Below are 21813 nucleotides of genomic sequence, written 5' to 3'. Positions count from 1 at the left end.
GGAATTAAAAAAAAAAGATTTCTCCTAGACATTTTGTATTCTCTTAGAAGTAATATGGCATTAAATTGGTAGTGTTCAACATATTCTTCTTGGTCTTCATCAGAAAAAGTCAGATTCTATGAAGTTGAAGGACTGCTCCACATATTATGCAGTGGCAAAACACATGCGCACATATCAGAAAGCCACAGACAATTCTAATGCCTTGCCACATGTGCCTTTACTGCAGATGTCCAGAAACATGTGTGATTGCTACCTACACATTACAGTTTTTATGGTACATGCAACTTTCAGGTAAATATAAAATACTGCAGCTGTCTTGAGACATGAGTAGTAGTAAGCTTATGCTAGATTACAGTTTTCCCTACTATGATTATCTAGGGCAATGATTTTCAATGTATCTCTCTTGAAAGAACCTTCCCCAAATCAACATGTCTGTCAAGGAACTCTGGGCATGTGTGATACATACTGCATAATGCAGAGCATTCTGAGTGCCCAGACTACAGCGCTTCCATGCGAACAGAGAATAAACCACAGAACACACCTACTGTTCTTCTGTATTTGTGCACTGGAGAGGAAGACTGATAGCAATGAACAAGCCATTGTTCAATAACTTAGTCTACCATTGCTGATCCTTTTACTTAAGAACCCTTGCTACTCTTTGAAGGAACTCCAGCATTACCCTGAATACTTGCAGATCAAACACAGTTTTTCAGCAAACATGAAAACAGATTTAGAAAACAGAGAAAACACTCATGTTCATAGCCACTGCTGGAGTCTAGGATAATAGTAGTCCATGAAGTTCAATTCTAAATTGTTGGAGACTAGGATAATAGTTGTCCATGCTGTTCAATTCTAAATAGTTAGGTTCTGATTTACTTGACCAGTGAGTCTAACATTCCCATTTACTTTTGCTTACTGCCAAAGATGCTTGTTAACCCTTCCCAAGTTTTAAGCCACTGGAAAGTGTCTCAACTCAATGTAATTATATGCTTTTAAAATGCAGTCAGTCAGTCAGTCAGACACACACACAGAGTTTCCAAAAATTTGAAGTCATGAAAGAAAGGGGGGGGGACCTGGGTTTTCCCCATCTTTTCTGGGGGGAACATAAATTTTTGGAAAAATTGAAAAATATGCAATACCTTTTTCCTAGTTCCTTTTCCTGATCTAAAGCCACATTAGTTCTTTAGGAGCATTCATTATGTACAGGTAGACCTCATTATATGCAGACCTGCTATCTGCAGCCCCGAAATAGGCACCTGACTAGGATGTACATGGAACACCAAGGGTTAAGTTCCATGTACCCATGGTATCTGGGTGGCCAGAAATTACCTCCAAAGTAATTTCTGGCTGACATTTTGGAAGCAGGAGCCATTTTGTTGTTTTTGTTGTTGTTGTTCTTGTTTTTAATAAACAAAAACACACTATTCCCCACCCCATGATTTTTTTTGTGGGGAAATATCCAATTTGGGACTTTATTTATTTAAAAATATTTATGCCACCCAAAATTTACGTCTCTGGGCAGTTTAGAACAGAATAAAAACAAAGTAAAACATTTGTTAAGACAAAAATGGGGGAGGGGACACACACATTACAACAATTTTAACATTTTAAAATAAAATTTTAAAACAGCATTAAAACCATTAAAACAACATTAATTAAAAGCCTGGGTGAAGAGATGTGTTTTTAAAGACTTTTAAAAAGCTGTCAGAGATGGGGAGTCTCTTATTTAGCTAAGGAGCGCATTGCAAAGCCTCGGGGCAGCAGCGAAGGCCCGTCCCTGAGTGGCCACCAGACGAGCCGGTGGTAGCTGCAGACAAACCTCTCCAGATGATCTCAGTGGGTGGTGGGGTTCATGCCGAAGAAGGCATTCCTTTAAATACCCAGGGCCCAAATTGTTTAGGGCTTTATAGGTTATAACCAGCACCTTGTATTTTGCCTGGAAACACATTGGCAGCCAGTGTAGCTCTTTCAATACAGGAGTTATATGGTCTCTCCGAGATGACCCAGAGTCCAGCCTGACTGCCGCATTCTGGACCAGTTGCAGTTTCCGGACTACATACAAGGGCAGCCCCACATAGAGCGCATTACAGTAATCTAGTCTGGAGGTTACCAGCAGATGTATCACTGTTTTGAGGCCATTCACCTCAAGAAATGGACGTAGCTGGCGTATCAGCTGAAGCTGATAGAAGCTTCTATCAAAGCTTCTGGCCGCCACCTCAACCTGGGACATCAGGGAGAGGCTCAGATCCAGATGCACCCCTAGACTGCGTACCTGTTCCTTCTGGGGAAGTGTGACCCCATCCAGAACAGGCAGATCAAAATCATCTCTGGAGTTCCGACCCCGCACAATGAGTACCTCCGTCTTAGTCGGATTCAGTCTCAGTTTGTTATCCCTTATCCAGCCCATCACTGACTCCAGGCAGGCATTTCTCTCCTGATGATGCTGACATGGAGAAATAGATTTAGGTGTCATCAGCATACTGATAGCACCCTGTACCAAATCTCCTGATGATCTCTCCCAGCGGTTTCATGTAGATATTAAACAACATTGGAGACAATATGGAGCCCTGGGGAATACCATACAAAAGTTCAGATTTTGAAGAACAGCAGTCTCCAAGGGACACCAACTGGAACCTGCCTGAGAGGTAGGAGCGGAACCACTGTAAATCAGTGCCTCCAACTCCCAACCCTCTCAGACGCTCCAGAAGGATACTATGGTCCATAGTATCGAAAGCTGCCAAGAGTTCCAGAAGGACCAACAGAGTCACACTTCCTCTGTCAATTGCCAATTGGAGATCATCCATCAGGCAGACCAAGGCAGTCTCGACCCCATAGCCAGCCCGAAAGCCAGTTTGAAATGGGTCAAGATAATCAGTTTCATCCAAGACTGTCTGAAGCTGCGAAGCCACCACCCTCTCAATTACCTTGCCCAGCCACAGAAGGTTGGAGACAGGCCTGTAGTTGTTCAAGTCCAAGGGATCCAGGGTAGGCTTCTTCAGAAGTGGTCTAATAATTGCCTCCTTAAGACAAGGAGGCATCTTACCTTCCGTCAGAGACGCATTTATAATCTCTGCCAGGCTTTCTACAACAACCCCCCTGCCAGATAATATAATCTAAATATAATAATAAGGGTCAAGAGAACAGGTGGTAGGCCGCACCATTCCAATCAGCTTGACAACATCCTCAGGAGTCACAAACTGGAACTGATCCAACCTAATCACACAAGAGGAGTTGCTGGACACCTCCACATCAGACACTGAGGTAATTGTGGAGACGGAGTCTAAGTCAGCCAGAATACGAGAAATTTTTCCACAAAGAATTCATTAAACACATCATAGCGGGTAATCGATGGTTCCAGATTCTGATTCAAGGGAGGAGGGGCACTCACTAGCGCTCTCAAAACGCTGAACAATTCCACCGGACATGAACTTGCAGATGCAATATGAGCAGAAAAGAATCACTTCTTTGCTGCACGTATGGCCTGAGCATAGGTCTTCAAATGAGCTTTATGTTGCAATCTGTTGGGTTCAAGATGAGTCTTTCTCCACTTGTGCTCCAGTTGTCTACCTCACCGCTTCAGCCCCCGTAGTTCTGCCGTATACCAAGGGGCCAATTCTGAAGCAGGTTGGAGAGGACACTTAGGAGCAATCATGTCTACTGCCCCAGTGAGTTTGCTGTTCCAATTCTCCACCAGGGCATCAACAGGATCACCAGCAGAGCCAACACTAAATCCCTCCAAGGCTTCTTGAAATCCTATTGGATCCAATAACCTTCTCGGGCAGATCATCATAATAGGAACGTGGATGAGACGTTGGTGCCGGGAGGAGGGCTTTAGATTTGTTAGGCACTGGGACACATTTTGGGGCAAGCAAGGCCTGTACAAAAGGGACGGGCTGCACTTGAACCAAGATGGAACCAGACTGCTGGCGCTTAAAATCAAAAAGGTTGCAGAGCAGCTTTTAAAATGACACCTGGGGAACAGCCAATGGGAGCTGGGCAGTATCCCGTTTGGCAAAAGCCATCCTTTAAAGTGTGAGGCTGCAAAGAATTCAAATAAAACAGATGGGGACGGAGCAGACCTGCATAAAGAGCAGACGGGAGGCTGTGCCAGGAGGTCAAAGAGTCAAAGGAATAGCATACATCAGGGGAAAGATTCAGTGTATAGGTGCTTGTATGCCAATGCCAGAAGCCTCCGAGCCAAGATGGGTGAGCTGGAGTGTTTGGTTGCTAATGCAGAAATAGATATAGTGGGCATAACAGAAACATGGTGGAACAGTGAGAACCGGTGGGACACTGTTATCCCTGGGTATAAATTCTATAGGAAGGACAGGGAGGGGTGCCTTGGAGGAGGGGTAGCACTGTATGTTAAAGAAGGGATAGAATCTAACAAGCTAGAAAACCTAAATGGACTGCAGTCCTCCACAGAAACCCTGTGGGTGACTATACAAGGCCGGAAAGGAATCGTGCTACTGGGGACATGCTATCGCCCTCCGGATCAAAATGCCGACAGTGACTGGGAGTTGCAGGACGAAATCAGGGAGGCATCAAGGAGAGGCAAGGCTGTAATTATGGGTGATTTCAACTACCCACACATAGACTGGGTAAATTCACATTCAAGTCAGGACAAAGAGGTCAAATTTCTAGATACGCTAAATGACTGTGCCTTAGAACAGTTGGTCATGGAACCGACCAGAGAGAAGGCGACCTTGGATCTAATTCTGAGTGACACCCAGGACCTGGTGCGTGATGTCAGTGTCATCGACCCTTTAGGGAACAGTGACCACAGTGCCATCAATTTCAGCATACTTGCGGGGAGAGAATCAACAAGGATGTCAAACACAGACATTTTGAATTTCAAAAGAGGAAACTTCTCCAAAATGAGGAGTATGGTGAAAAGAAAGCTGAGGGGGGAAATCAGGAGAGTCACTTCGCTCCAGAGTGCATGGCGTTTACTCAAAACCACAATACTAGAAGCCCAGTTAGATTGCATACCCAAAAGGAGGAAAGGTACCACTAAGTCCAGGAGGATGCCAGCATGGCTAACGGGTACCGTCAAGGAAGCCATAAAAGGGAAGAAGACTTCCTTCCGAAATTGGAAGGCCTGTCCAAATGAAAAGAACAGAAAGGAACACAAACTCTGGCAAAAGAAATGCAAGGTGACAATAAGGGAGGCAAAAAGAGAGTTTGAGGAACATTTAGCCAAAAGTATCAAGGGGAATAACAAAAACTTCTTTAAGTACATCACAAGCAGAAAACCTGCCAGGGAGGCGGTTGGGCCATTAGACAATGAGGGAGTGAAAGGAATTATTAAGGAGGATATGGAGGTTGCAGAGAAACTGAATGAGTTCTTTGCGTCTGTCTTCACGGCAGAGGATACTGAGCATATACCTGTTCCTGAACCAGGCTTTTTAGGGATGGAGGCTAGAGAGCCCAGTCAGATAGAAGTGACAAGGGATGATGTTCTAAACTGTCTAGAAAAACTGAAAGCTAACAAATCACCAGGGCCGGATGGCATCCATCCAAGAGTCCTCAAAGAACTCAAATGTGGAATTGCCGACCTCCTTGCTAAAATATTTAACTTATCCCTGAAATCGGGCTCTGTACCAGAGGACTGGAGAGTAGCAAATGTAACACCGATTTTCAAGAAGGGATCCAGGGGCGATCCGGGAAATTACAGGCCGGTTAGCCTAACGTCCGTTCCAGGCAAATTGATGGAAAGCATCCTCAAGGATAAAATTGTAAAGCACCCAGAAGAACAGGCCCTGCTGGGAGTGAGCCAGCATGGCTTCCGCAAAGGTAAATCTTGCCTCACCAACCTTTTGGACTTCTTTGAGAGTGTCAACAAGTATGTGGATAAAGGTGATGCAGTTGACATAGTCTACCTGGACTTCCAAAAAGCTTTTGACAAAGTTCCTCATCAAAGACTCCTGAGGAAACTTAGCTGTCATGGGATAAAGGGACATGTGTGGATTGCTAACTGGTTGAAAGACAGGAAACAGAGGGTAGGTATCAATGGAGAGTTTTCACAATGGAGGGAAGTAAGAAGTGGGGTCCCCCAGGGATCTGTACTGGGACCGGTGCTTTTTAATTTATTCATAAATGATCTAGAAGCAGGGGTAAGCAACGAGGTGGCCAAGTTTCCAGATGATACCAAACTCTTCCGGGTAGTGAAATCCAAAACGGATTGTGAGCAGCTCCAAAAGGATCTCTCCAAACTGCGGGAGTGGGCGACAAAATGGCAAATGCGGTTCAATGTTAGCAAGTGTAAAGTGATGCACATTGGGACGAAAAACCCCAACTTCAAGTATATGCTGATGGGATCTGAGCTGTCGGTGACGGAAGAGGAAAGGAATCTTGGGGTTGTGGTGGACAGCTCGTTGAAAGTGTCAACTCAATGTGCGGCAGCTGTGAAAAAGGCAAATTCCATGCTAGGGATCATTAGGGAGGGGATTGAAAATAAAACGGCTAACACTATAATGCCCTTATACAAAACTATGGTGCGACCACACTTGGAGTACTGTGTACAATTCTGGTCACCACATCTTAAAAAGGACATTGTTGAACTGGAGAAGGTACAGAAGAAGGCAACCAAGATGATCAGGGGCCTAGAGCACCTTTCTTATGAGGCAAGACTACAACACCTGGGGCTTTTTAGTTTAGAAAAAAGACGACTGCGGGGAGACATGATAGAGGTCTATAAAATCAGGCATGGCGTGGAGAAAGTGGAGAGAGAGAGATTCTTTTCCCTCTCACACAACACTAGAACCAGGGGTCACTCTATGAAATTAATTGCCAGGAGGTCTAGGACCAACAAACGGAAGTACTTTTTCACACAACGCGTGATCCACTTGTGGAACTCTCTGCCACAGGATGTGGTGATGGCCAACAACCTGGATGGCTTTAAGAGGGGTTTGGATGACTTCATGGAGGAAAGGTTGAGGGCTGTGGGCCACCTCCAGCCTCAAGGGTGTGCCTCTGAGTACCAGTTGCAGGGGAGCAATGGCAGGAGAGAGGGCACGCCCTCAACTCCTGCCTGTGGCTTCCAGCGGCATCTGGTGGTCCACTGTGCGAAACAGGATGCTGGACTAGATGGGCCTTGAGCCTGATCCAGCAGGGCTGTTCTTATGTTCTTATGACCCTTGCCCCTGTGAAGGTGGGAAGCGATTGTGAGTCTGACCTTAACCAGATGGTGGTCCGTCCATGACAATGGGGAAATCACAGGATTCCCCACCCACGGAACACCGCCCTGATCAGAGTGAAAGACCAAATCAAGCGTGTGACCAGCAATGTGCGTCGGCCCCGAGACCACTTAGGATAAGCCCATAGTCATCATGGCCGCTATGAACTCCTGAGCTGTCCTGGACAAATTGGTCCCAAAGTGAACATTGAAGTCCCCCAGCACCACAAGCCTAGGGGACTCCAACACCAAGTCCGAGACCAAGTCTGTCAGTTCGGTTAGGGACTCTGTTGAGCAGCGGGGCGATCGCTACACCAACAGAAGTCCCAGTCTATCCCTGGTCCCCAGACTTAAGTACACACATTCAATATGGTCCGACACTCTAACAGGGATTCTGGTAAGGGAAAGGTTATTCTTATAGACCACAGCCACTCCACCTCCCCGCCCACGGTCCCTCACCCGCTTCTCAACAGAGTAGCCTGGAGGAAGAAGCTGGGACCACACTGGGCCCGCAGCCTCCCCCAGCCAGGTCTCTGTAATACATACCAGGTAGGCACCTTCATCCAGAATCAAATCATGGATGGTTTCTGATTTGTTCTGCACCGACCTGGCATTACAGAGGAGCAAGGTGAGGTTCCAAGGATGATCGGTACTGCTCCCCAAGGTCAAAGAGCTGGCAGGACAGCCAGAAGGGGAAACAGCTCTTAGATTTCCAAGTCCCCTTCCCCTGTAACGGCCCGCTGACCTGCCAACATTACTTCTTCTGTTCCCCACAGTCAGTGGACACGCCCCCTGTCTCCCCATCTCCAGTTAAGCCCAGACACATTCTAAGATTGTCTCACCCAGGTCAAATTAAAACAGAAGCTCCACTAATTAAATGCCCCCCCATATACAAATACCTAAGCCAAGAGACCTGGCCCTCGCTGTCCCCCAAAGTGGCTCCCCCAAAGACTTGGGGGCATTCCTGGAAGGTTGGAATGGTAGCATGGTAGGAAACTTTATTTCACCCTTTATAAACTTTTATAAACCTTTATCCCCCTTTTTTGCCCTATCCCTCAACTTCCAGGAAGTTGGAAGGCTACTCTGGGAAGAGCAGACACAGCTGAGAAGCTGAGAAGGTGAGCAAGCCTTTCTAAACATCTAGCCTTTTCCCCTTCAAACTAACAGGAAGAGGGGAGTTTTGCAAGGGCTGTTTCTCTTTAAGGGGTAGGTCTTAGTCTCTCTACCCTAACCCTTGTTACTTGTTAGGGTTAAGATATCACAGGACTAGGAGTTCTTAGGGTTACCTAAAGGCAGTGTTACTTAGTAGTGGGGGTGGAGTCAGCTAGGGCTGGGAGAGGCCCCACATTCCTTTCCTTTGACTCACATCCTGTGTGACAGTTGGAAGGCTACTCTACATATGAGGTGAAGGCCCGAGAGCATAGCGAACAGAGCATAGTGAACAGGACGTAGGAGTTTTGCAGGATTTTAGCGGGAAGTGTGCAGGGGAGCCTGGAATAAGCCCCCACGATCACAAGGATCACAAGGAGCCTGGTGGAGAAGAGAACGTAAGTATATATCCCTCCCTCGTATCCCTCATATTCTTGGGAAAGTCTGTTTGGACAGTTAAATAGCTGACCATTACAGCTGAGACCTATCCTAATAAACTATCTAATAAATGGACAATAAGCTCCCTAAATACTGTAAAGAGACAACTAAAACAATATGAAGATAGAAGGTCAGCAGGGGAAGGGGCACTTCCCAGTGTATTGCACAGAGTGCCACATGTACGACTATTTGCCCCATGGGCAGAAGTCATGGGTGTGTGCTCAGTGCAAGGAGCTCCTGGCTCTCAGGGAACAAATCCGTTCCCCCAAGACCAAGGTGGCGGATCTGGAGAAGCTCAGAGAGACAGAGAGGCATGTGGACGAGACCTTCAGGGATGTGATAGAGGCATCCCACTCCAGGGCTGGTGGCTCCTCTGCTGTCAGGGAGAATAAAGGTCTTGGGCAAGGAGGACAAGGATGAGCCCATATCCTCTCACACAGGGGATACCCTTCTGGGGGGTGGGGGCCTCCTTGTAGTTGGTGATTCAATCATTAGGGGGATAGAGAGATGGGTTTGTGACCTGCGTGTTGGTGACTTGCCTGCCTGGTGCGAAGATTGCGGACATTACGCAGCGTCTAGACAGGCTCCTAGGCAGTGCTGGGGAGGAGACAGCTGTCGTGGCGCACGTCGGCACCAACGATGTGGGGAAATGCAGTCGGGAGGTCCTGGAAGCCAAATTTAGGCTGACAGGTAGCATTTTGAAGTCCAGGACCCCCAAGGTAGCATTCTCAGAAATGCTACCTGTTCCACACGCAAGTACAGTGAGACAGGCAGAACTGAGGGGTTTCAATGCGTGGATGAGACGTTGGTGCCGGGAGGAGGGGTTTAGATCTGTTAGGCACTGGGACACATTTTGGGGCAAGCAAGGCCTGTACAAAAGGGACGGGCTGCACTTGAACCAAGATGGAACCAGACTGCTGGCGCTTAAAATCAAAAAGGTTGCAGAGCAGCTTTTAAAATGACACCTGGGGAACAGCCAATGGGAGCTGGGCAGTATCCCGTTTGGCAAAAGCCATCCTTTAAAGTGTGAGGCTGCAAAGAATTCAAATAAAACAGATGGGGACGGAGCAGGACCGCATAAAGAGCAGACGGGAGGCTGTGCCAGCAGGTCAAAGAGTCAAAAGAATAGCATACATCAGGGGAGAGATTCAGTGTATAGGTGCTTGTATGCCAATGCCAGAAGCCTCCGAGCCAAGATGGGTGAGGTGGAGTGCTTGGTTGCTAACGCAGAAATAGATATAGTGGGCATAACAGAAACATGGTGGAACAGTGAGAACCGGTGGGACACTGTTATCCCTGGGTATAAACGCTATAGAAAGGACAGGGAGGGGCGCCTTGGAGGAGGGGTAGCACTGTATGTTAAAGAAGGGATAGAATCTAACAAGCTAGAAAACCTAAATGGACTGCAGTCCTCCACAGAAACCCTGTGGGTGACTATACAAGGCCGGAAAGGGAACGTGCTACTGGGGACGTGCTATCGCCCTCCGGATCAAAATGCCGACAGTGACTGGGAGTTGCAGGACGAAATCAGGGAGGCATCAAGGAGAGGCAGGGCTGTAATTATGGGTGATTTCAACTACCCACACACAGACTGGGTAAATTCACATTCAAGTCAGGACAAAGAGGTCAAATTTCTAGATACGCTAAATGCCTGTGCCCTAGAACAGTTGGTCATGGAACCAACCAGAGAAAAGGCGACCTTGGATCTAATTCTGAGTGACACCCAGGACCTGGTGCGTGATGCCAGTGTCATCAACCCTTTAGGGAACAGTGACCACAGTGCCATCAAATTCAGCATACATGCGGGGAGAGAATCACCAAGGATGTCTAACACAGACATTTTGAATTTCAGAAGAGGAAACCTCTCAAAAATGAGGAGTATGGTGAAAAGAAAGCTGGGGGGGAAATCAGGAGAGTCACTTCGCTCCAGAGGGCATGGCGTTTACTCAAAACCACAATACTAGAAGCCCAGTTAGATTGCATACCCAAAAGGAGGAAAGGTACCACTAAGTCCAGGAGGATGCCAGCATGGCTAACGGGTACCGTCAAGGAAGCCATAAAAGGGAGAAGACTTCCTTCCGAAATTGGAAGGCCTGTCCAAACGAAAAGAACAGAAAGGAACACAAACTCTGGCAAAAGAAATGCAAGGTGACAATAAGGGAGGCAAAAAGAGAGTTTGAGGAACATTTAGTCAAAAGTATCAAGGGGAATAACAAAAACTTCTTTAAGTACATCACAAGCAGGAAACCTGCCAGGGAGGCAGTTGGACCATTAGACAATGAGGGAGTGAAAGGGATTATTAAGGAGGATATGGAGGTTGCAGAGAAGCTGAATGAGTTCTTTGCATCTGTCTTCACGGCAGAGGATACTGAGCATATACCTGTTCCTGAACCAGGCTTTTTAGGGATGGAGGCTGGGAGGCTGCAACAAAATGAGCACATTTATGGCATTAGTACTAATCATTCTACTAGGAACTAGGAGCAGCTTTTCACTAGCTACAATAGAAAACCTTCAAATCCAGTTTGCCCAGAGACCAAGTAAAGTACAGCAGAAAAAGACAAGAAGCTCTAACACATTTGAATCCCAGAGCACTTGACATGGTAAAACTATCATCTGAATGCAGTCAAATATATATATATATTAGTATTTATATTCCACCTCTTCAAGATGCTCAAGGCAACTCATATTCAAACAATGGAAATAATAGGTTTTTAAATTATGCAATGAAAAGTTGAGTATTAACAAGCACTGTGCTGATCAAATAAGAGAACATGAAAGGCAGGTAAATGCTTTTGTTTATGTTCATGTAAGACTAGACAAAGTTTAACGTTTGTCAAGAGGTTCTAATCCACCCACACAGAAGATTTTGTATTTTTTAAAAGTGAATTCCAAACAGCCTCACTTTCCTGAATCTTTGGAGAGCTGCTTGCTGCCAGAGTAGATAATACTGGGCTAGCTGGACCAATGGTCTTACTCAGAATAAACCAGCTGTATGTATTAACTTGTAATGGAAGAAAGTAACATTGTTCATGAGTGTTCTAGGCCAAATAGCATATCTGTGCATTCTACTGCTCAAGTTTTTTGCACAAGAGTTGCACAAAATAGGAGCTTGTTAGTTCCATGAACTGCAGTGCTTTCTTTCACTGGAAAGTGCATTAAACCAGGCTCTGCAAACTGAAAAAATAATTTAAACCACGCCAAAATCCTAAAGCGCTGCCTACTTAAAGACAATAACAGTCTTAATCTATCACTACTTATGATGTTTTGATCCCTTGGAATAGCTTAAGCTATTTAGGACCTGTCAGAGCAGAGTGCAACTTAAAAACTTTAAGCAGCTTGAACTGCCCTAAAGCGTTAAAAGGATTTTAAACTGGCAAGTCTTTTCAGCAGCTTAAACCTCAATATACCCTCAAAGCTAGGTAAGGTGGCTAGCCTATTTTAAGTCCCAACAGTGAATAGTTAAGCAACAACAAAATTGACCAAAGGCTAAACATTTCACAGAAACTTGTTTGGAAGACCATACAGAGATTTAAAAACTGGTTTCGTAGAAGAAAAATGGTTCAAGTAGAAAGCAGATTCTAAGCTGAGAACACTACGAGTAAACCTATTAACATTAAGAGTAATTAACAATAAGAATAAGAACATTTAGAGTAAGAATAAATCTATTCCTGATCAGAGTATTAAAGCATTATACTAAGGTGCCAACCTAGCCTACTCCACAGACGTGCCAAGTCATTATCTTCCTTAAGCTGAAGCTGTGGCAAAGTCTACAAAAAGAAGCTTGATGTGATATTTTAACCCTGTATTTCTTTGGGAACTATCTGAAATGGGAACACAGGTGGACAATGTAGTACATAGATGCTTGGCAGGGGAGAGAGAGACGAGGATTAATATTTATCTAGTAGCACCCGATCAGCTGCGGTGGCACAGCGGGCAAGCAGCTTGCCTAGGGAGCAAGAGGCTGTTAGTTCAAATCCCTGCCAGTGTGCTTCCCAGACTGTGCCTAGTAAATATATATTTGTAGGCACCTACATCGGGCTGCAGTGATATAGGAAGGTGCTGGAGGCAGATGCTGCTCACTTCAGTGACAACAGCAAAGGCATCGTCTCATACTGTGTGGGAGAAAAGCAATGGTAAACCACTCCTGTATTCTACCAAGAAAACCACATGGCTCTGTGTTTGCCAGGAATTGACACCGACTCAGCACAATCTCCAGAGAGACTTGGAAGTGGGGGTTAGAAAGAACAGGGTAAAACATATATAACATTAAAAAACAGGGGTGCTGCCTATGCTCCGCATCATCAACTATGATTTGCAGTAGTTGTATAAACTAACTAGACATGATCTAGAGCGAATTTTAGAGCTAACTCCAGGACAGTGATGACAAACAAAGCTTAGTTTTTCACTATTACTGCACCCCTGCAATGCCACTACACAGAGGAACTGTTCCAACTGAGGACAGGCTTGTTGCAACTGGCCCACCAACACTGGGGGAAGATGGTAACAGAATCCTCAGCAGTCTGCTGAGACCAATTTACAAGGTGCTTTGTGGATAAAATCAATTTTATTTGCTCTGATTCCACATTAAATTCCAGAATTAGTTTTAGATATTCCCATTGCCTTGGCCTGCTATATTCATATAGATACTTTTGAGCTCGATGCGGATGGAGGAACTGAGGGGTCTATTCCTGTGGCCTAGCAGGTGAGACAACTATTAAACTTTCTTTTGTCACTGTTGATATGAATAACTACCGAGCAGTCTCAAATATATTGCTCAGAATATACCGAGGGCTAGGATTCTTCATGGCAGCCCAACTCAAGGTATATTAGGTTGACAATGATTCTCTGGATCTTTTTCAGTCTATCTTCTAACCTAGTTTTGGATGGAAAATTGGGAACACTGGGAGATTGATGGGGTTCTTCTGGACTTCTCAGTTGCTTTCAATACCATCAATTCTGCTGGCTTCCAATTTGTTTCCAAGCCAATTCAAAGTGCAAGAGCTGATTTTTAAAGCCATAAGTGCTCTGAAGTAGGATTGCTTAAGAAGAATCACCTCCTCCAGCATGAATCTACCTGTTCACACATTGCGTTCACTCTAGGGGCATAGTGAGGTTGGAGTAGGCCTGGGGACGAAATTTTAAAATGAGCCCCTCACTGCAGATTAACAAAGGAGACTTTCAACCATGCAGTGTGAGCCTATGTATGTTTTCTCAGAAATCATAACAAATTCAGGAAAGTTTGCTTCCAGGAAGTTCTTCACACGGGCCTTTAAAAACCCTTTAACAGACATCTCCTCTGGAATGGAAGGGGTGTGTTCGCATATCGGCCAGATTTACTCTGAAGTCCCTGTGAGTTATCGGGGAGCAGTTCATACACAATATGGAGTTTTCACTGCTCATTAGAGTGTGTGTCAATTTATATCCAGGGTAAAAATAAAATCCACTGTATGCGTTGGTTTCTTGGGAAAACTTCGATTTTGTAGTAAAGCCTCCCAGTAAACTCGCAGTAAAGCCTACTGTGTGTAAAAGTCCCAGGTAAGTGTGTGGAGAACTGCAGTCTCAGGCAGCAAATCTAACCACATTTAGCTGGAAGTACATTTCACTGAAACCTAAAGGACTTACTAGCCAGGAAAGCATGTCTAAACTCCACTGCATTGAACTGTCTGGGATCCTTCCCTGGTAAGTGCATTCAGGATTGTACATGCTCAGGGATGTAAATCAAACCAAACTAATTTGTGCTCCAAGCATATTTTGCTCCCTATAGGAGACCACTAAGTCCCACTGAAGCAAGGAAGATAGGTGGGAAGAAATAGAGAAACGAGCAAGAATTAGCACCATCTTTCGGAAGAAACCAAGTGTGGGAGAATGAGGAATCTGCCTCTTCTTGGTAAAATTTTATGATAGATGAGACATGCCAGGGTTCAAGGAGCTCTTGAAGTTATGCCCTCCTTCCTAAAAGACATTCTCCCTGATCCCCAACATGAAAGGAGGGCTGGTCGTGGTCTCTCACAGTACTGAGATAAAAACCAATCTCTGCAGGTGCTCAGAAGCAGAGCCTCCTTAACATTTCATATCATTACAGAATCATACTGAATGATGACATACAGTGTAAATAGTATGAGTGAGGTTTCTGGACATGTCCAACCACCTTGGACATATAGTGCATTTCTAAAGGGGGGAAAATAAAAGCACAACATATGCTTTTAGTTCTCACTCAGACCTTCTGGGTTGCAAACCATTTATAAAACAAACAAACAAACAAACAAACAACTGTTTGCTCCCACTTATCAAACAAACAAACTAACTAACTAACTAACTGTTTGTTCCAGAAGTTTTTGTAATTTTCTGCCATGAAACAAGCCACTTATAGGCCAATTAGAAAAAAATATTAAAAACCAACAATTTGTCCAATCCACTTAAATTTAAATGTACATATTCCTCCCACCCTGCCCTACATCTCTGCTCAATACCAAAGCCCTATGCCAAGTCATTCCAGTTGATCAAAGCCTGAGGCAGAAAGGGAGGCATTTTACCTTTTTTATATTTACCCTTATAGGATTTTTTTTAATAGAGTTTTAAAAAAAATTATAAATATATATTAAAACCCAGCAAATTCCCCAATCTGTTTTAAATTAAATACTCAGAGTCTTCTCTATCTGCCCTATCCCACCCCCGGCCCATATCAAAGCCCTATGGTAAGCCGATCCCTAAATATCCGGGGGGGGGGGGCTACAAAAAGGAAATCATTCTACCTCCATTACTAAGCAGGCAAAAGCTGGGCTGGGCAGCAGGTCTGCAGAGAGCTGTGGTGGGCCACTCTACCTCCCTCCTTCCTCACTGTTTGGTTTTACTCAGCATGCATTCAGCTGTCAATCTTATTGTTTCTGTATCTACATATCTTTTTTTTTTTGCTTTTGATTTCTTTGCATTGTTACCTTTTCTATTTCCTCATACAATTTGTGAATATTTATTAGATCACCTCCCCTCCCTCTCCCCACATTTTCACTTCCATTTGGTGTGTCAATTAAGTGTTGGTTGAGGGTGGTCTGAAAACCTGGGAGAGAGCAGTTGAGGGAATATTCTCTTTTGGTGTATAAAACATGTACTGTTAATGTTTTTTAAAATATTATTTATTTCAAAGTATATCTGAGAGCTCTAGATCCTGCTTAGCTTTCATCCTTGATTTCTGTACATTTATTTACCTTGTTTGTCTTAGTGATTTGCTGATTTTCTATTGCTGTTTCATATTTCTTCATTCCCCCCCCCTTCATTCTTTATGTAATACATTGCATGCTAATATTTGGTTGATTCTCTTCTCCCTTTTCTCTCCCTCTTTTTAAAAACTACTCAGTTCACCTATTTAAGTTAGCTAAGTTGCTTTGGTGTGCATTTTGGCAATCTTTTACTTTTTCCACTTTAATTATTTTGTGATTTGTTTTTGTTGTCTTAAATAGATTAGAAGCAACAATGTTGTTTTGAGTCCAGCGCCTAGTTTTTTGAATGCTCAACAAGTTATATTTAACATACAATATCATAATTATTGAATGACCTATTGCTGACTAGGGGTGTGCAGAATCACTTCGATCTCAGGTCTGCTGTGAACCAAGGTGGTTTGAGCGGGTCGACTGCAAACCAGACCGCCCCTCAAGAAAGGGGGGCAGATTCGCAATCAACCTTAACTGAACCTGGTTTGAAGTAAACTGGTTCAAGCTGGGCTGACTTGAGGGTGATGATTGAGAGGGGTGAGGGTGGTGCCAGGGGATGTTAAGAGGCACCATTAAAAGTAATGGAGTTGGTACCTTACTGGAGGTACAGAAATTGAGCCGTGGCACTTCCATTAACAGCCCGCACATTGCAGCATGGCTCTGCCACTCACCTGGCTTCTGTGCATAAGTGGAAGCCATCTGAGTGCCAGAGCTGCACCACCACCGCTGCACGTGGGCTGCTAGCAGGAACACCGCTGCTCCAGGCAGCTTCCTGGGATCATCTCCTTTTAAAGATGCCTCTCACTGGCCCCTCGGTATCGCCCTTGCCCTTCTCAGTCACTACGCTCAATGGAACCTGGCTTGCTGGTTGGTTTGACCAAACCAGTTCGCGGACTGTGGTTTGGTCTGGATTCAGAATGAACTGCAAAAAATGGTCCATGCACACTCTACGGCTGACATGACCTTAGGACTGACATAATACAAACCAGTGGCTAACATCCAGATAAAGTTACTCAATAATAAAATTGAGGAGTTACTTTAAAGGACTACTTAATTTCAACAGAACTACCATCGAGTAATTTAGTCAGGACATTAGCCAGTGATTTGAAAGTAATCCCGAATAAAGGAAACTACAGTTATTTTATACTGTGAGAATATCCCACTGTAATTCTAACAGTAGTTGCAAAATAAGAGCTATGAAACACACACACACCCCTGCTCCGACTTCACTTTCCCAAGACAGAATAAGAATAAGGTGTTTTAAATATATCAGGGAAACACAGAGATAATAAGAATGTCCATTCATTGGTGAAGAAAGGGGTGAAGTTAATAATGACTCAAGTGGCTGACATGAACTCCATTCTAAAAATCTTTATTTAGCAAAGGAAAAAAAGGAAAAGACCTGAAACAACTAAGACAATTAGTGTAAGATTTTATTACAAGAGATATCATCAATAGGAGAATCATACTGAACTTTTCCTTGATAAAAGATACACCACAATACAAGAAGGTTTTAAAGTCGGTAAATGAAATTAATTAGATTTACTGATTGTTTTTTCTATTACAAAAAACTGGAGGGGCATCCAAGACAAAAGGAATGAATATGCCCCTTGAAGCTTCCTAAAGAAGAAGCAGAAATAGCTTGGCAATTGGTAATCTCCAGAACCTTTTCAGAAAAGTAAGAAAATAAGTACAAAAATTACTTCTTTCAACACATAAAATGTTAATGGACCATAAGCAATGAGACCCTCTCTATTGTTTAATGTGAAATTTATATACATTTACTTATATACACTACTAATATATTACTAGCATAATGAAGTGGCAAACCTTGCTCAGAAAAAGGCAACTCGCCATATCAGCTACTGTATGTATATGCTGTTCAATGCACTTAAGTGATTTATGTTCTGCAAAGACCCAAGGGTTTTATGTGCAACATGACAGGCAGACTGGATTGCTAAGTTGCCCATTTACCGCTACAGTTAAAATCACTGAGCTGTCTAGCTGCAAGCAAGTAGCATCACATTAGTCATTGTTTTAACATGTCCCAAGGGGGTAGATAGTAGCAAGCAAACTATTTCACACCCACACCCACACATTCACTGTACAAGAAGTTGGAAGCTATTAAATAAGCTGATCTCCAATCTGTATACATGTAGTAGTAGCAGTAATAGTACTGTAAAAAGTATCCAAGTGTGAAGGTGAACTTCCTTTTCTCAGCTGCTTGATTCTACCTTCAGAAAATCAGGATGCCACACAAGTCTGCCATTTTGTCTCATCACATCTATGACCTGAATACAGACATTAGTGTTTCTCAAAATCACAAAGGCAGCATTGTCTTGCTAGGCGAAACTATCAAGTTTTCAGTCCAACTTTTATTGCCATAATTGTAGAAATAAGCACTTCTAATGAATGAGATCTTCAAGCAGCTGGGTGGCATAGCTAGGATACTTCAGCAAACATGAATGTGATCATCATTGTCCCTCCATCTTTCTCTCACTATTCACCCTGCACCAACAGCTACTTTAGAAGGAGAACAATGCATCAAGGGCTCAGTTGCTGCAAGGCATCTCCACTAACGACTGAACAGGCTGGTGGGGAAAAATGGGGTCAGTCACCAGAAATACAAGAGATCGAGACAGTGCAAGATGGATGGCTGTATACTTGACAGCACTAAGAACTATGTGAAGAACATGTTGCCCTCACGGGGAGTACCCATGGCTATCTGAGATGATATACATTGTACCCTGACAAGAAAAACTTTATAGAACAGAAAGGCCATCTCAGGAACACAATATTTATTATTTATATTTTTATACCGCCCTTCGTCCAAAGACTCCAGAGCGGTCAACAAGATTTTAAAAAGTAATAAAACTTCAATAAAAACTGCTAAAACAAAAACACAGCTACATTAAAAAGAGAGCTGGGGACCACTCATTGGTCAAATGCTTGTTTTTAAAGGGCGGTCTTCACTATTCAGATTCTTCTGAAAGGCTGAGAGAAAGGGAGCCATACAGCTTCAACGCAAACAAATTCCACAGCCTGGGGGCACTGAAAAGGCCCTGTCCCACATGTTTGACAAATGAGCCTCAGCAGGTGCTGGCACGTGGAGCAGAGCTCTTCCAATTGATCTAGTCAGATGGGTGACCTTGGGTTAGGGTGGTATAAAAATGTGCTAAATAAATAAATAAATGGGTAGATTCAGCTGGGAGCAAGTGGTCCTAAAGTACCTAAGGCTCAATATAAACCATGTGTTACAGATGTGTGTTTATGATTATGCTATATCTGCTATAATCTCTCTATATAAAATGCTTAGGTGGTACGTGGTAAGCCCTGAACCTGCCACAGCTGCGACCAATGAAAACGCAGGCCCTTGCCTGGGAGAGGAGGAAAAGGAGACAGAGATAGGAAGCAGCCATGGCAGGTGAAGGGGATGTGGCTGATGGGGTGTGGTGCGGGCAGCGGAGACTGAGGTGGAGATGGTGGCAGGGATGCAGCCAAGAGGGGAGACAGAGAAAGCTCCTTCCATGGGCCCTCCTGCTGCTCAAATGATTTCTGTGTGCATGCGAAGAAAGCCCCCAAATGACCTGTCATTTGGGCAGCAGGAAGGCCCATAGAAGGAGCTTTTGCTGCCTCCACCACCATCCATGGTGGCAGGGGGCTGCATCAGCCCATAGGGGTTAGAGGTAGGGCGAATGTACACACAGATGCTTTGTGTCAGCCCAGCTAGTGTGCATTAATATAACAAACAGATGGTTACGTCTTAAGCTCCTATGCTAGGATTGTTCGTTTTAGCATAATTTACTACATGTTAGGAAATCCAGTCTTTGACTAAAAACGTTACAGTTTTGGGATTAATAATGGTTACTCCTCTCTGGGTGTTAGGTCTGGGGTGATAGTGGGAAGTACCTGGATATTGTTTGGTTGCTAGCCACTCCCCTATTTGCAATCAAGCCTGAGAGAGTCTCCTCTCTGTTGATCAACTCATCTATTATTTGGTACATTTCCTTATTTCTTTCTGGGAACATATTGTGCACATTTACAGTACAATTTGAGAAGCATTTTTATGTAAACCCATAAAAGAGCAGACTACATGAGTAGTAGTAGAGGGACTTGATGGACAGACCAAGTGGCAAGGAGTGAATGGATGGATCTGGAGCACTGGATATAGCACACACCCATGCAGAGCAAGACCATCAAGCAGCTTACTCAGCAACCAGGAAGGAAATATAACCCAGATGCAGTACCTCTTTCTTGTGTTCAAAGCTTGTGGGTTCGGACAAAATGGATCCCAGCCCCAGAATCACTACCACTAAAAAAGGCATACTCATGTATGAGCTGCACAACACTACTGCTTGTACTTGGTCATATTCCGTCTTGTGAAGGGATTCTAGTTCTGACACAATTTAGATACATGTCTTCAGGTGATAGTTTGTTAGGTGCAGGTCCCATTTCATTCATAAAACCAAGTGAGATCAGCCTTGCCTTCCCTTTTCATTTGCCAATTAAGGACAGCCAGTGTGCACAGAGGCATTCCAAGCGGGCTGATCCATAATTGTGGAACTCTTTTTTTCTTGGAGTTCTGCCAAAGGCTAAGTATCCTTTTTGGATACATTTTAAGACCTGGAAAGAGGCTGCCTTTTAGTAGTTGCAAGTAGCGAGACTAGGGTTTCAGAACTGGTTACAATGCTTCTGCTTTAACCCAATTTGATCCCCCCCCCCACCACTTTAAATTTACAGTTACCTACTGAGAGCTTATGAAAGACTAGTAATTTCAACAAATAAATGAATAAAGCAAATCTATTTAAAATCAACCTCTGGGTACCAGGAACCTAAGCAGAATAATGAGGGGAACCAAGGGCCCTCCCCTCCACCCGAGGGAAATACTGCCTTCAAGGGAGCGCAGAAGACATACTAAACAACATAACAGATGAATTCCAAAATAAGTCTTCATAAATTAGTTATGCAGTTTGCCATGATAATGGCAAAATCACAGGAGTCTCCACCCATGGAACACCACCCTGATTAGAGTGAAAGACCAGATCAAGTGTGTGATCTTGTGCATAGGTACGACGACTTGGGATAGGCCCACAGTTGTCATGGCTGCTATGACGAAGTGAAATTGATTGTCTAATATCTAATTTCAGGTTAAATAGCCATTTTTGGTAATAACTTATGGTTGTAGCCTCTGGGTATCTTCTGGTTAGGAAATATGGCCCTCCATATCCAGGCCCCTTGGCTTATCAGCTTATAGTTCCCAGTTCTCCAAACCTTTTTGGCTACCCAGTTGCTTCCTGCCAATTGCACACAGTCCCACGTGTCTCTAAAGTCTATATTCAGTTTGCCTTGCTTCTCCTTTCATTAACTTTATATATTCACCATCCACAATTTCCTTGGGTTTCTACTTTTCAATTAACTTTCCCTTTAGCCACCTTGTCTCTTGACCAGCCTCCCTAGCACTCCCTCCATCTATAACATCTAACCCCTTCTGATCTTAGCACTGTGACTGTTTCAGATTCTGTTCTCTGATTAGTAATTTCTTGCCTCAATCCTTTCTCTCCTCTGTCCTTTCCTAATTTTCCACCTAACTTTCCTTCAAGCTCTTTCTTTCTCCATTACTGATCATTCTTCTAATTACCTGCCTGTGGGCTTCCTGTTGGCATCTCAACCCCCTAGGACCTCTTCCCTGTCATCAGCCTTCCCTCTGTAAACTTTTAAACTGAGACCACTTACATAAGATGGACTACAAAATGCTTTGTACTCTGAACAAATGAACACTCAGTTGTGCCAGTTCAACTAATCAGAGGCTACATCACCACAAGCAGAGTAAAATATAGATTCTAT

The 21813-nt window shown here is 44.0% G+C and overlaps 1 protein-coding gene across 7 annotated transcripts in view; it reads right to left on the bottom strand.

Moving 5' to 3' along the window:
* Positions 1–21813, bottom strand: part of AMBRA1 (autophagy and beclin 1 regulator 1) — a 271553-nt gene that overhangs the window by 32936 nt on the left and 216804 nt on the right. The window contains exon 16 of one of the 7 annotated variants that reach the window (XM_053275380.1): positions 17385–18560. The exons of the other annotated variants lie outside the window; for them this stretch is intronic. Coding sequence (XP_053131355.1) covers positions 18545–18560 — 16 coding nt within the window. The 3' untranslated portion in view covers positions 17385–18544. Of the gene's footprint in view, positions 1–17384; positions 18561–21813 lie in introns of those variants that run through there. 7 annotated transcript variants of the gene reach the window in all.

Source organism: Hemicordylus capensis, chromosome 1 (assembly GCF_027244095.1).
Source record: "Hemicordylus capensis ecotype Gifberg chromosome 1, rHemCap1.1.pri, whole genome shotgun sequence".
Lineage (NCBI taxonomy): Eukaryota > Metazoa > Chordata > Lepidosauria > Squamata > Cordylidae > Hemicordylus > Hemicordylus capensis.
This window is presented reverse-complemented; position numbering and strand designations above follow the sequence as displayed.